The 14,077-nt window shown below is 36.2% G+C and overlaps 1 protein-coding gene across 1 annotated transcript in view; it reads right to left on the bottom strand.

Moving 5' to 3' along the window:
• The window catches only part of HDAC9 (histone deacetylase 9), a 927,480-nt gene that overhangs the window by 247,587 nt on the left and 665,816 nt on the right, over nt 1-14,077 (bottom strand). The window contains exon 17 of the mRNA XM_047849221.1: nt 10,306-10,355. Within this exon, the coding sequence (XP_047705177.1) occupies nt 10,306-10,355 (50 nt within the window). The remainder of the gene's footprint in view (nt 1-10,305; nt 10,356-14,077) is intronic.

Below are 14,077 nucleotides of genomic sequence, written 5' to 3'. Positions count from 1 at the left end.
TTTTGTTCAACACTAAGAGGAACACATGAATGACAGCCCACTCCTTTGGGATCACTTGTAAGTTATAATGCCCACACCTTAGCTTTTTTAGTCATGGTGAGATGAAAAAGAAATAGAGAAGCTATAGGGAGGACCTTCAGATTCCAAGTAAAACCATGGATATGATGAATGAATACTGTGACCGATATTCCATATGGAAAGAAGGCGTGAACTATTAATGAAGCAGCTGGAAGAGACAAGGGGCATGCCATGTACATTAATGCTCTACCATAACCCCCCTTCCAGTATGATCAACTGCTTTCTGACAGCCCTGACCTTACATGTACAATTTCTAGTCACTCTTCATCTTCACAAAAATATCCCTTTGCTATTTATATGCCGCTGATGAGAATAAGTATAGGAACATATCTGTTGTGGCTGTGCTGCATCTTACGATTCTGATTCTTATTTAAGGTACTGGTGGACTCAAGGATTTCCCAATAATATATGAATTACTTTGGGTTATGTGGTCAATCAAAGAATCTCAGAGTCCTTATTGCTATTCATAGTAATCGGCTGGTCAGTCCCACCAAGACTGAATTAGAGATATAGCCAAGTAAGACCATCTCAGTATTTTCCTACTACTTCATTTAATCTGGTGAACACGCTATGGAAAGTATATTTCATAATATGCTAATCCTTGTAAGTACTGGACAGTGCATGTTAGAGCCCTGTTTCTTCCAAGACAGCTTAATAAAATTAACTCTAACTCCATAGGTGTGTAAAATGAGATTCTATCTTACTCATCCCACAGTGGTTTGGTCCAGTTTCAGAGGTTTTTCATTATTTTAGTTCAAATTACAATGCTGTGTATAGGTGCATAATTTTCACCCCAAATTAATGATGCCTGAGAGCATGGATAATACCTTACAGGAAGTACAATAAAAAAGAAAAGGCTTTCAGCAAAAGAAATAATTGTGCTTTATTATGGCTAGGATTATTCTCATTTGGGAAATGAGTGTTGATAATCATATGAGGTTGAAATTATGGTAAATTGTGTGTGCACAGTACTGTGGTCAAGAGCTTGGGAATCAGGAGATCTCTACTTCACCACCTACTAATTGTGTGACTTGAACAAGTTACTCCCTTCTCTGAACCTCAGTTTCCTTTTCTGTAGAGTAGAAAGCCCAAGTTACACCTTTAGTAACAAGACTTCTGGGAATCCTGTGAAGATTAAGACATGAGGTAGGTTATCACTGGAAGCTCCATGTAAAGACAGTGAATCAGTCCAGTTCTACAAGAACCAATAAATAGGTATGTTTTAAAGGGTTCTCTATGGCCCTGCTGGAGAGGTCAGGGCATCTCACCTAATAGATAATCACCTCATCAAGTCAACCTTCTGTACACTATTAGGTTTAAAGTTAAGGGTTATAATTTTACTTAGATGGTTAGAGTACAACTGTAAACAACTTAGCTGAAATTTTTTGTTGGTTCATCCCATTTAATACTGAAGATATTAAGAGTATCAGCAACAGAAATTTAATAGTAAACATAGCCCTGGAATTCAGACCCCAAAGTTTGTGCTCCTTGTGCTGTATACACACAGCACACAATTGGCAATGAACAAATAGAGAAGTCATCATCCTTTGCTTCATTCACTAACCTAATGGGATCAATAAATCAGTTATCTTGACTCTCACAGCTCAGATATACATCAGCAGGGACCAGCTGGAGACAACTGAGGACACAATACAATAGTGTCCATTAAAGAAGCAGCTAAAATGCACATGAAAAACCACTGGGAAATATAATACAAATGTCAGGGCATTTTCAATATACTTGAAAATGGCAGGTGTTAGACTATTGTATCTAATTTGCAGCTGCACAATATGGGAAACTATGTCCAAATAATGTTCCCAGGGACTGGGAACCCCAAAGCACATAATGCTGCTAAGATCTGGAGCTACCCAGATGTCTCACAGCCACAGCCTGGATAATTGTGCCCCTACCTTCAAGATCCTCCAAGGTCAGATCTTAAGAGAGATTTCAGGAACTACAGGGTTGCCTGTAATTGAACTTGCCCCCAGCTCCACCACCACACTTAAATCCAGGAGTCAAAAAAGTAGGCCCTGAACTCTGTGTGTTCAGGACAGAACCCTATCCCAAGATGGTCACATCTTCATAGGTAGGAGTGAAGATGGGGACCCAGAAACTCTGAGCAGTTTTGACAAGCCTACCCTCGTGCTCCCTGTTATCCCTCCTTAATTTAGTCACCACAAGAAGCCAGGACTCCCAGGTCATCTGTCACCCAGAAATGCTGATCTCCAAAAGGTAACACTTTCCATTAACCACCAGTTCTGTCCCCAAGCTCCACCAGATTTCATACTGTCTTCCTTCCTTGCTTTCTTTTCTGCAGAATATTCATCATTACACACACATATCTGAACTAGTGCATATTTGCTTATCTGTCTCCCCCATCAAGATAGAATTTTTTTTCTGTTTTACTCATTGCTGTACTTATAGTTTCTTAGCATATAGTAAGCCCTCAGTATACATTTATTGTGTAAACAAGTGAATAAGTGAGTGAATAAATTCTACCCGAGGCTGTGAGTATATTACATCTAAAGGCCAATTCATTTTGTGTGTTTGACTTCTTTCTTCTTTACTTGCTATTAATGGAATAGTGAGCTGATGCTAGAGAGTGCATTCACTTGCTAGCTCTCAAAATGAAGATTTGATGCCTCTAAGAAACCTGAGACAGGAAAGCTGTCTTGCATAAATCTTTCATTAGAAAAATGACTTTGGATTTTGTTCAATTAAGAGACCAGATATTTTGCCTTCAGTCCATATCATCATGGACTCTCAGGTCTTTCTCACAAAGTTGATGAACAGCAATAGAGGAAGCTTAACACAGTGTACAAGCGATAAGCCTAATAAGGGATATGATTGAGAACTGATAAGAAAATAAAAATTTTTAAATAAGAATATGAGGCGAGAGTTGCTCCATACTTAGCACACAGGATACTCTCAAAACCTATTTTTTTAATGGATAAATGAATAGATGTTGACATGTCTGAAAGAGGGGCAATAGGTTAATTAAAAAGTCATCTATTTAGTAGCAAAGAATTTCACTACTTTTAGGCCTTGTTTTCATTTCTTTGAATGGCCACACTTCAAAATGGTACAGGATCATTTTAAAGGATACCTACATGTGCCCATAGTAAACATTAATTAGAGGCCATATAAATCATATTAGTTAGAATATGGTAACAAAATAAATTAACCAAATGATTTTGGGTGTATATCATTCTCAAATGTATTAGTGTTTTAACAGTCTTCATTAAAAAATGATTCAATGTATGCTTTGTTTATAATATACTGCTTACTCTTTCAAGTTCTTAATTTTAATTATTCTATATCTTAAGAGAAGACGTTGTACAGTAATAATGATGTTGCTTGTCTATGAGTCAGGAGCTATGGGTTCTACCCAGGAGTGTGGAATGGTTAAGTCCTAGGGACTCTGCCATGAACTGATTGCTATGGCTCATGCATTCAGCAAACTAATTTATTTAAGTTTTGGAATTTGAAATATATGAAAATTTAGAAATTATGCTTTACTAAACTTTCTGTCAAAATACTTAAGAAAAATCCAATAGGCTGTATCAATATTCTGCATTGGACATTAGTTTGTCATAGAGATTAATATTGGGATCAGGATCCAGGGTAGAAATGTGACAAATAAAAATATTAATGAAGTTTTTTCACATCAAAATGAAAAGGTGAGATGGGCCAGGATTTAGGTCTATTTTAAGCTGCACAACATAGAAGCTGACCAAAGATTCCTTTTCTTCTAAGTACTATTTCGTTTGTCAACTCTAAGTGTTCATCTGACCTCAGGCCTTATGTTTTCTTGACAACAGAAGTGGCAACCAATTTATGATTGTATATTTGAATTTATTCAAGTATGTTTTAATTTCTCAGAGCTTTTGTTTCACAGAACCATAAATTTCTTGAATTAGAAGCTTAATGTTCACCAAACCCATTTACCTTTAGGAATAGCATAATCTAAGTTTCAATTTCTTTAGAGAAAATTATTACAGACAAGAGAAAGATTATAGAACAAGAAATTCCAGAAATTGGTATGTTTTCTTCTTCTCTGCTATTGACAGTACTTTGGTTGATTGACAGTGTTGCTCCTACAGTTTTTTATAGGTGTTGTGGTCCCAATAATGTAAAAAACACATGTGTAAGGCTTTGATGATGGCATTTTTAAGCTATCTCATGTTGACAACAGAAGAATTTTAATAGCTTTGTTATATCCATGTGTACTTTAAATAGGAAAATGAAATTGGAACTTGAAAATGCATCCTGTTGTGCTTAGCCATAAAGTCAAAGCAACAGAAAGAATTTAATCACAAATGAGATGCTACAGCGAAGTGAATTGAGGAGGAACTTAAGGTTTTCATTTCTAATTGCCCTCTTTCCTGCCATGAACACCAGATACTTAAAGATTATATGCCATTTTACATTTTGTAGTAAACACAGAGTAACATATAGATGTTTATCTCTGTAGGGAATGCCATCTACTTCCCTGTAACTATTATTGAGTATATACAATTAGTATACTCTATGCAATACTGGAAACATCCTTTGTTATTTAGAAGGCATCTCCTAGCTTGCATAATATTTTGCCCCACACCTAGAGCAACATGATCTTTTTGTGGAATCCATAACATGAACCAAAATTCTGAAACAATTTCATTAGGGCAGTTTATCAGTGTTACTTTTTCCAGGTGCCGAGTGGTATTCCTGCTAGTATCATTTCCATCCAGTTTAAAACTAATGAAAATCCAAATGGGAAAAGGGAGATGGGAAAAGGAGAAATCCCAAATCTTAGTGGGTCCTCTTATTATGCTGGAGGGAAGAGGGCTGTGATGCCTCTCTGATAGCGGCAGCAGAAGAAATGAAGCACTGATTGCAAGCTACGTTTGAGCTGAACATTAATACAAGGGAAATCAACATAATCCTGATTACCGCATGTGAGAAACAGATGCCACCCCCAACTGTACAGATGTAAGTGCCCGCTGAGGACAACTGGATGGGAACAGCACATAATGTGTGCACTTACGATAAGGAACATATAAATTTTGGCATAAACATTAGGTGTTGTTGCTTAAGGGAAAAAAATTCCCTCCTAATCAGCAATAGCTTGATGCAATTTTTAATAATATGGTGTGTTATTATGACCTAAACAATTAATGTCTGGACGTGTAGCCCTACCTCATACTCATAACCACCCCCCATACACATACTCATACAAATATATTCATTCCTAATTGTTCTTGAAAATTTATTTACCTTATGACTACTTGAATAGTTTCAACATCACTCTTCTTTCTTTTCTGTTCTGGAAGCCCCCTCCATTGTGTTTCTACAGCACAACATTTGTCCAAATCAGCCCAATGAATAGGCTATGAGCAAATGAGAAAAGTGGCCTTGTCTCATCAGTAACTACATTCCTGCACCTTATCTAATTACTGGCACAAAGTGATTTTTCCTACCCTTTACTCTTCATATGATAGCATTTGTTATGCCTTCTAAAATACTGATTGTGTTTCTAAGAAGACCACTCTGAAGAGCAGGATAAAAATATATTAGTCTAGTATTTCTGTTACGTTGAATTTAACGATCTGTCTATAGATTTGGTCAGAAAATAAATAATCTCCTGATATTATAACACAATAGTGTTATAGTCAGAGAGGTCCTTTAAAAGACTTGCCACTAGATTTTTTTTTTTTACTCTTATTGGGGAAGAACCAATGTAATGTAATAAATGGGTAAAATGATATAAAGATACAAATGTAGTATCAAATTGACAATTTGATACTTTTGAACGTATGTACATATATAATACTTATATATACATAAATATTATACATCAGGGGGAAGAGCTTAGATTATAAATATGACAGAATGAAAGAGAATTTGAGACATTTCATCCAAACCTGCCTCCTATACAGCAAGTATAGTTAGAACATAAATGAAATGTATGCTGAAAACCTCAGGGCAATGGAAATGAGCCTTAAATTACCTCCCCACAACCACCTAATCCTTCTCCCCATCTCCCCCTCTCCAAATCACACAAATGACATCTCTAACCTCCACAGTGTGTCAGATTTAGGAGTTATCAAATAGAATACGGGCAGAGTAAAAGTTTGTAATAAAAATCCAGCTTTGTGTTCACAGATTGACTGAGTTGCTGCCGGAGAAGGTGCCTTGATAAAACCTCACAGGGCCTCATTTTTGGCACATCTTTGACCAGTTAGGCGGGCCCAGATTCTGCCCATGTTCAGCAATTCCTCATTCCTCCTAGGAAATTGTTCTGCCTCTTCCACAGCTCCTCCTCCTCCAATCAAGGGTCTGACACTGCCCATTGACCACGTTTATTTTTCTGCCTTTTGGCACCAGGAGCCTGTCTGTTGTAGGATAAAAGTGGAATTCTCTGCTGTCTGCAGGGCTTTCCCCAGGGAACAGAGCATGAAACCCAAACTTATATATAAAATCATATCCTGTTTGCAAACATCATATTCCCTTTGCTTCTCACTAATCTGGTCCTGTAAACCCCAGCACAGCTTGAGAGCCCATTCCTCATCTAAACAAATGCCATAAGCCCCTTTATACTTTTACAACCATGTCAAAAAATAATATTGCCTGCCAATAGTGATGTGATTGGAGTTGCCTCCTCCGAGCCATAAAAGAAGTGCAGAGTCTGTTATCAATTTCTCTAAGTGTATCATGGGAATTATGGGTCGATTCAGTTCCAAGTTATAAATGACAACTCAAAAGCCGCAGAAGTGTTTGAAGTTGGGAGCTGATGACGACATTATCATAAAAGCCTGCTCGTCCTTGCTTTTGTGGTTTTTTTTGTGGCCTATCAAGTGAAGAGGGAAAAATAAAGCTGAGAAATGATTTCAAGATTTCTTCACACAGCAGCAGGTCAGATGGCTAGAAAAATGATCACTATTTTTAGTGATATACCCTTAGGAGTGAGAACTAAAGTGGTCCTGCACTGGGTTTTATTTTCAGAGTCCCTTAATTATTTATGCCATTATACAATGACCAAGTCCTGTGATTTGGTAAAATGCTCTCTGCAACTGATGCATTTTCTGCAGTGCGATCACATATTAATGAGAAATGAGTCATGCCCTAGTAACTAACAAAATGAGAACCAAACACAAAGAAATTAGAAACCCTTGAGATTGTTGCTCAAAGTGTAATTCTGGAAAATATACCTGAAAGAAACTTAAGTACCATTTGCCCTTTGAGCAACTTAGCCAACACTGTCAAATTTTCATATGCAGAGTATACTTATCATGATGAGCCTGGGTAATGTACTGAATTGTTGAATCACTATATTGTACACCTAAATCTAATAAAATACTGTATCCTAACTATACTGGAATTTTAAAAACTTTAAAAAAGTATTATATACAATTTTAGGGGCAAATTTAATAAGAAGTAGGGATTTTCTGATTTCACAACATCCCAGGTATTCTCCTCAAAATCCAGTCAATCCATTAGCCTTCAGCAGGTATATATTAAAGCCATCTAGTAGCAAGTATATATTCCAGGAACTAGAGTTTCCTTTAACAATTGGGGAGCCCTAAGTATTTTAGGATTCAAACTAATGGGTCCATGTTAGATAATCTGAACTAGAAGAGTGCCTTAAGACAGGGCAATTTCAGTGGTTTCCAAGTTCTCTGGGAAGAGAGCTTATGAAGTTGGACCACTCTCGGTTCATACTGGGTATCTTTGTATACTCTGTATGTCTAGAACTGTCCCAAAGGTAAAAATTTAGACTGGTAGAAACACAAAGGATTCAGAATTTCTCTTAGGACTTGTATCAAAACCCAAAATCTGAGGGGTAAGGAGATTTCTGAATGCCTCAGAACACAATTTGGTCTCTGGAAGAAAAAAAAAGCCAAATCAAACTAGTTTTTTTTTTTTTTAATGTTTATTCATTTTTGAGAGGAGAGAGACAGAGACAGAGTGTGAGAAGGGGAGGGGCAGAGAGTGAGGGAGACACAGAACCTGAAGCAGGCTCCAGGCTTTGAGCTGCCAGCACAGAGCCTGACGCAGGGCCCAAACCCACAGACTGTGAAATCATGACCTCAGCAGAAGGCGGACACTCGACCAACTGAGCCAACCAGGCGTCCCAAACTAGTTCTTTACAGTTTCAACATGGACAAGCTTGTGCATGCACATGCATGCATAACACACACGTTCACACTCACCAGTGTGAACCTTCAGAAGACCAATAGGCCAATCTAATAAAGAGAAGTGCCTCTCTCCAGCCCTCTTCAATACTGATGAAGTCAAACTAATCCAGTCTTCCTCCTCCCCTCTGTCTGCCAAAGCTACATTTACCTACCACCACTGCTGTCACCAAGGATTAAGACAGTGTTTGGAAACATTATGAAGGACTTATTTTATGACACTCACTTTGCTTTATGTTGGACATACAGGGACAAAAGTAGCAGTGACCCATCATTCCTTGGGCACTTCTAAGAATTTACTAGAACAGTTCGAGCTAAAGAATAAGAAGCTACCTTGGTATGAGTTTAAGCAGTTTGAATAGAGGTACTTTGTGTTCAAGGGATAATATAGTATAGGCACAACCCAAGTCAGACTTGGGAGGTCGATCCTAAGGAGCTGTCCTCATTTCAGCTCTGCATCATGTATTAAATGTAAAGAAGTGGGAGTTTGATGACCATCACTCTTTTAACAGCTTTGATTTCCTCCCTATCATTGAATCTTCTAAGTAGCCATTAGCTTTGTTTCATTCTTTGCCTCATTTTCAGGTACTCAGTCATTCTCTTAAAATGGGCACTTGGGATGTTAAAAAATAATGACAAAGCCAATGCCATCCATTGTCAATGAAACCTAATTTAAAAGTCAGTTTATCCTCTGCTTTCTAGAATAATTTTGCAAGTTCCTGGCTTCACAGTGGGTTTGCTAAAAGTAAGGAGGGTTTAATGTAGGATAGTGATTATACTGAGCTCAAGGTCAAAAAGTGAAGCTCACTGGTGAGCTGCCACAAAAGGAACATTACATCAGCCACAGTGCTGCAATGCTAGGCTCCAGGGACTAGCCTACTGAAGACAAACGGCATGGAAAGAACAAATAAGCTCTTTTAGAACTCCTGCACATGGACACGCACATCAACCTCATACTTTTAGACTTTTACCCGTTACTGTGTGACTTCAGGAAAATAAGGTCATTTCTCTGAGCCTTCAGTTTCTCATCTGCAAAATGGTATTAATAACTATTTTACAAAACTGGTATAAACCTGGTATAATGTTAGCAAACTATAAATTCCAAGCAGATTTTGGTTCTTGTAGCTGCCATTTATATTTCTGAAGAGGATAGAATCATAGGTGAAGAAACAAAAAGATTATCCTTGTTAAATCTAGAGTCACTAAAATGAAAGAATTAACTGAAAATATGTACGATTTCCCTGTATAAAATTTAGTGATAGTAAAATATTGCCTAAAATATGGCACACACAGTTCTTTCCCTTCAATGTCCAAGAAACTTAATTGACTTAAATTCCTCAGTCCTTGAAACCTGATCTAGAAATATGCTCTCCTAATATGACTTAGTACTTAGTTCTACAAGATGACAACTTGTTACTGGTAAGGGTTAACTGTAAATAGATTGCAGGTTAAAGGATATGTTCTAACTATCCACCAAAACGTAGCACGTTTTCTTCGTATACTTAAACAAATTTGTCCTTGAAATGTGGTATAAATATGCTGGGTCAAAAAAGGCTTTGTTAATTATTGGAGACAAAAATGGCCCCAGGGTTCACAAATAAAGTATGCCACAATGCAAAGCACTTTGTGAAGTCTATGCCATTTTCACCAGGAATATTAGGTATTTGCGTACTCAGTATGAGTCTCTTGAAAATTGAATTCTGCTGCAAAACAGTTGAATCCTTTTGTGTTACCTTTTTTCCAGCTACATAAGTCTAGCAAAGTTGGCTTTGTGGATATGCTATCTGTGCAGTCACACAGAACTGTAGATTTAAAAGGCCCCACACTTGGATTAATTCACTGTTGTCACCATCTTGAAATTCTTAGTAAGTTTTGCACACAGGGATATGCATTTTCATTTGGAATTGAGCCCTATAAATTCTGTAGCCAGTCCTGAAGTTTATGATAACTTTTACTGAGAAATGGCTTTACCCATAACCACAATGATAAATCAAAGGATTTTTTTTGGTAGTTTATGTTATTTAAAAGCAGCAAACAAACTCATACTTACCCCAAGTCCACCACAAGGTAATGAAGAAAAGAACTTTTGAGAGGCGTCACCTACACATTAAGAAGACATGAAAAAATATATAAATTGGGAATACAATTATAATTTTAAAAATTTTGGTGTTTAATAACACATGATATGTCACATAGTATTTATCACTTGATTCAGAAGAAAGTAATCAAATTTTAGATATGCAAGAACTCAAAGCAAATGAATATAATTATTATTACATGTAGAGTCTACTGCCCTATGTGAAAACACAGACCTATGAAATTTGAGTCTCCAGATTGTTTTGGCTAGCCTACATATCAATTAATATATCATAATATGTTTTTTATTTATAGTTTACTTAAAATAACTAAGCTATTCTGAGTGTATCCCTCTAAAGTGATGTCTTAAGCCAAAGTTTCTGAAATACACTGTCCTTTTCTTAAAAAGTTAAATATTGGGGCGCCTGGGTGGCGCAGTCAGTTAAGCGTCCGACTTCAGCCAGGTCACGATCTTGCAGTCCGTGAGTTCGAGCCCCGCGTCGGGCTCTGGGCTGATGGCTCAGAGCCTGGAGCCTGTTTCCGATTCTGTGTCTCCCTCTCTCTCTGCCCCTCGCCCGTTCATGCTCTGTCTCTCTCTGTCCCAAAAATAAATAAACGTTGAAAAAAAAAAGGTTAAATATTAAAACATCTATTCAAATACAGACTTATTTTTACTTCAGATATAACTAAGACAAAGTATACTTGTCTTAAGTATAAGCCTCTTCAAAATCCAAATTTTTAAAAATAAAAACACTATAGAAAGGATAACCTTGGGGCATCTGGGTGGCTCAGTTGGTAAGCATCCGACTACAGCTCACAGTTTGTGAGTTCGAGCCCTGCATCAGACTCCGTGCATACAGCTCAGAGCCTGGAGCCTCCTTTGGATTCTGTATCTCCCTCTCTCTCCCTGCTCCTGCTCGTGCTCGTGCTCTGTCAGTCTCTCTCTCTCTCTCTCTCTCTCAAAAATAAATAAATATTAAAAATTTGTTTAAAAGTAAAAAGGATAATCTTTAGAAGAAATCTATACAATATAAACACATATATATCTTCTTTAAAATATATACCAAAATCTTACCTGTGATTGTCTCTTGGAATTGGTATTTCATGGAATTTTTAATCATTTTGTTCACCTGAATTTTTATTTTCTACATTATCTAGTACATTAATAGAGAAAACAAAAATATTTACTCCCTAAACCTCCTTGCAAAGTAATTAAAGGAAAAGGCAATGGTCATTTCTGTATCATAGTCCAATGGCTCTAAAGTGACTCAGGTCAAAGATGTACTGATCACATGTGAAATTAAAATATATAATATTGTATATTTTAATGTCTGAACTCTTCATTCCACAGTCAGTAAAAAGGGGTAATATTACAATGTACTAAATGTACTAAAGAAAATTTAAAGTAATTTTTAAAAATTATTAAACTCCAAGAGAATAAATGATAAGCTGCTTAAAGAGAATTTTTATTTAGTAATGTTTATAATAATACAAAACAACCAAATAATCAATAATTTAAATTTAGTAATGTGTAAAAAATTTTTAATTCACTGAACTGACTGGGTTTATTTTTTAATAATATTATATTGCCTTATTCATGGACTCAGATCTGGCTAGCCACAAGCTAATGAAAACTGGTACTAAGAACGACAGGAATATTAATGCAAAGGAAAACCTTACACTAAAAATGATTGGAGAAAATGTTTTTAAAGTGTCACCTTACACAGTCTAGAGTACTTAAATAGACAAATGGTGCCCATTTTCAAATGTAATCATTTTATAAGCTGTAGATGTCTTTCAAGATACAAAGACTGATAGGTCTGGTTATAATGAACTTTTATTTAAATCCTTCCTCCTAAGTCCAGAACATAACTATCAAAAATAGTAGTATTACTTTAAATCAGAAATCATACAAGTGAATGAATTTCAATTAAATATGCATGCACATTGACAGACAGCTCCCACCTGCCAATCTGTGGGGTGGGGGGCGGGAAGGGGAGGCTGGGGGAGAAAGAAAGATGTATACAGTGAAAGAAAGGGATAAAGAGAGGGAAGGTATCTTGAGGGTTATAAACTTCTATATATTTGTACATGGCAGCTTCAGTCTGGTCTTGAAGATAGAAGTAAAAAGCCACAAAAATTTAAATTTCATACACACACAAAAAAAGATGAAAGGTTAAACTTAAAAAAAAAAAGAGATTATTCACTTAGAATTTGAATTAAGGAAAACAAGTTAAGTTTCTGGATTCACAAGAAAAACTAAGGTACTTTAAAGTGTCATCAAAGTTGATTTTAGTGCTTAACATTAGATCTAACAATGCAACATCCCTGTTTATCTTTCTTTACTCATGTAGCTGGCACAAAATATTGAAATTGCTTCACTGATCCCTGAGAGGTGTCTATGGAATTCCTCATGTGTATCTAAAACTAACTCTAAAATCATCAATTGTATGAATATTATCTCACATTAAATACTAAAAAGTAATAATATGTGGCCAATTTATTTACATTAAAACCATAAAAACTACCAAGATATGGAAGCAGCCCAAGTGTCCATTGATTAGTGAATGGATAAAGAAGATATGGTATATACAGAATGGAATATTATTCAGTCATAAAAAGAAACAAATCTTGCCATTCACAATGAAAAGGATGGACTAGAGACTGTAATGCTAAGTGAAATAAGTCAGCCAAAGAAAGACAAATACCATATGATTTCACTCATATGTGGAATTTAAGAAACAAAACAAACAAGCAAAGGGAAAAAGAGAGAGAGAGAAAGACAAACCAAGAAACAGACTTTTAATTATAGAGAACAAACTGATGGTTACCAGAGGGGAGGAGGGTAGGGGAATGGGTTAAATAGATGAGGATTAAGCTGTGATGAACATCAGGTATTGTAATGAACTATTGAACCAATGTATCATACACCTGAACCAAATGTAACACTATATGTTAATGAACTGGAATTAAAATAAAAACTTAAAAAAAAAGCATGGGGATGGGTGCATTCCAGTAAAATTTCACTGATGGACAATGACAAAAAAAGAAAAAGGAAAAGAAAAAAAGAAAACAAACCTGTAAAAACTAAGCTATTGATACTTGGTGTTTTCATGGTATACATCATAGGAAACTCCTTTGTCCAGGTTCTAAATTATAGTTTGGCATTTACTTGTAAATCATTAAATTTTTAAATTATATATATGTTGACTATTTTGAGAAAATCAGTTTTGCTCAAGTGTAAAATTTCATTACAAAAACAGTGGTATTGCCATGTTTCATAAGTAAACCAGTTTGGAATTGCTGAAGTTTATTTCCTCCTTTCTCTTAAAATGTGGAATAATGGGGACGCCTGGGTGGCTCAGTTGGTTAAGTGTCTGACTTCAACTCACGTCATGATTTCAAGGTTCGTGAGTTTAAGCCCCATGTTGGGCTCTCTGCTAACAGCTCAGAGCCTGGAGCCTGCTTCAGATTCTGTGTCTCCCTCGCTCTCTGCCTTTCCTCCACTCATACTGTCTCTTTCAAATAAATAAAAACATAAAAGAATTTTTAAAAAGTGGCTGTTCATCAGCTTGATAAAATGTGGAATAACGATTGCTTGAAACACCTCTCAAACGCCTATGTGTAAGTTTATCCCAATTAAATCCAAAGTACCTAGTCATATGCCTTGATTGATTTATCCTTTAGACCATATTTAATTTTTAGACCATATTTAGAATTTTAACAATTAGGAAAGTTGATTTATC

Source organism: Prionailurus viverrinus, chromosome A2, assembly GCF_022837055.1.
Source record: "Prionailurus viverrinus isolate Anna chromosome A2, UM_Priviv_1.0, whole genome shotgun sequence".
Taxonomy (NCBI): domain Eukaryota; kingdom Metazoa; phylum Chordata; class Mammalia; order Carnivora; family Felidae; genus Prionailurus; species Prionailurus viverrinus.
The sequence above is the reverse complement of the archived record's forward strand: the minus strand, read 5'-3'. Positions and strand labels throughout refer to the sequence as shown.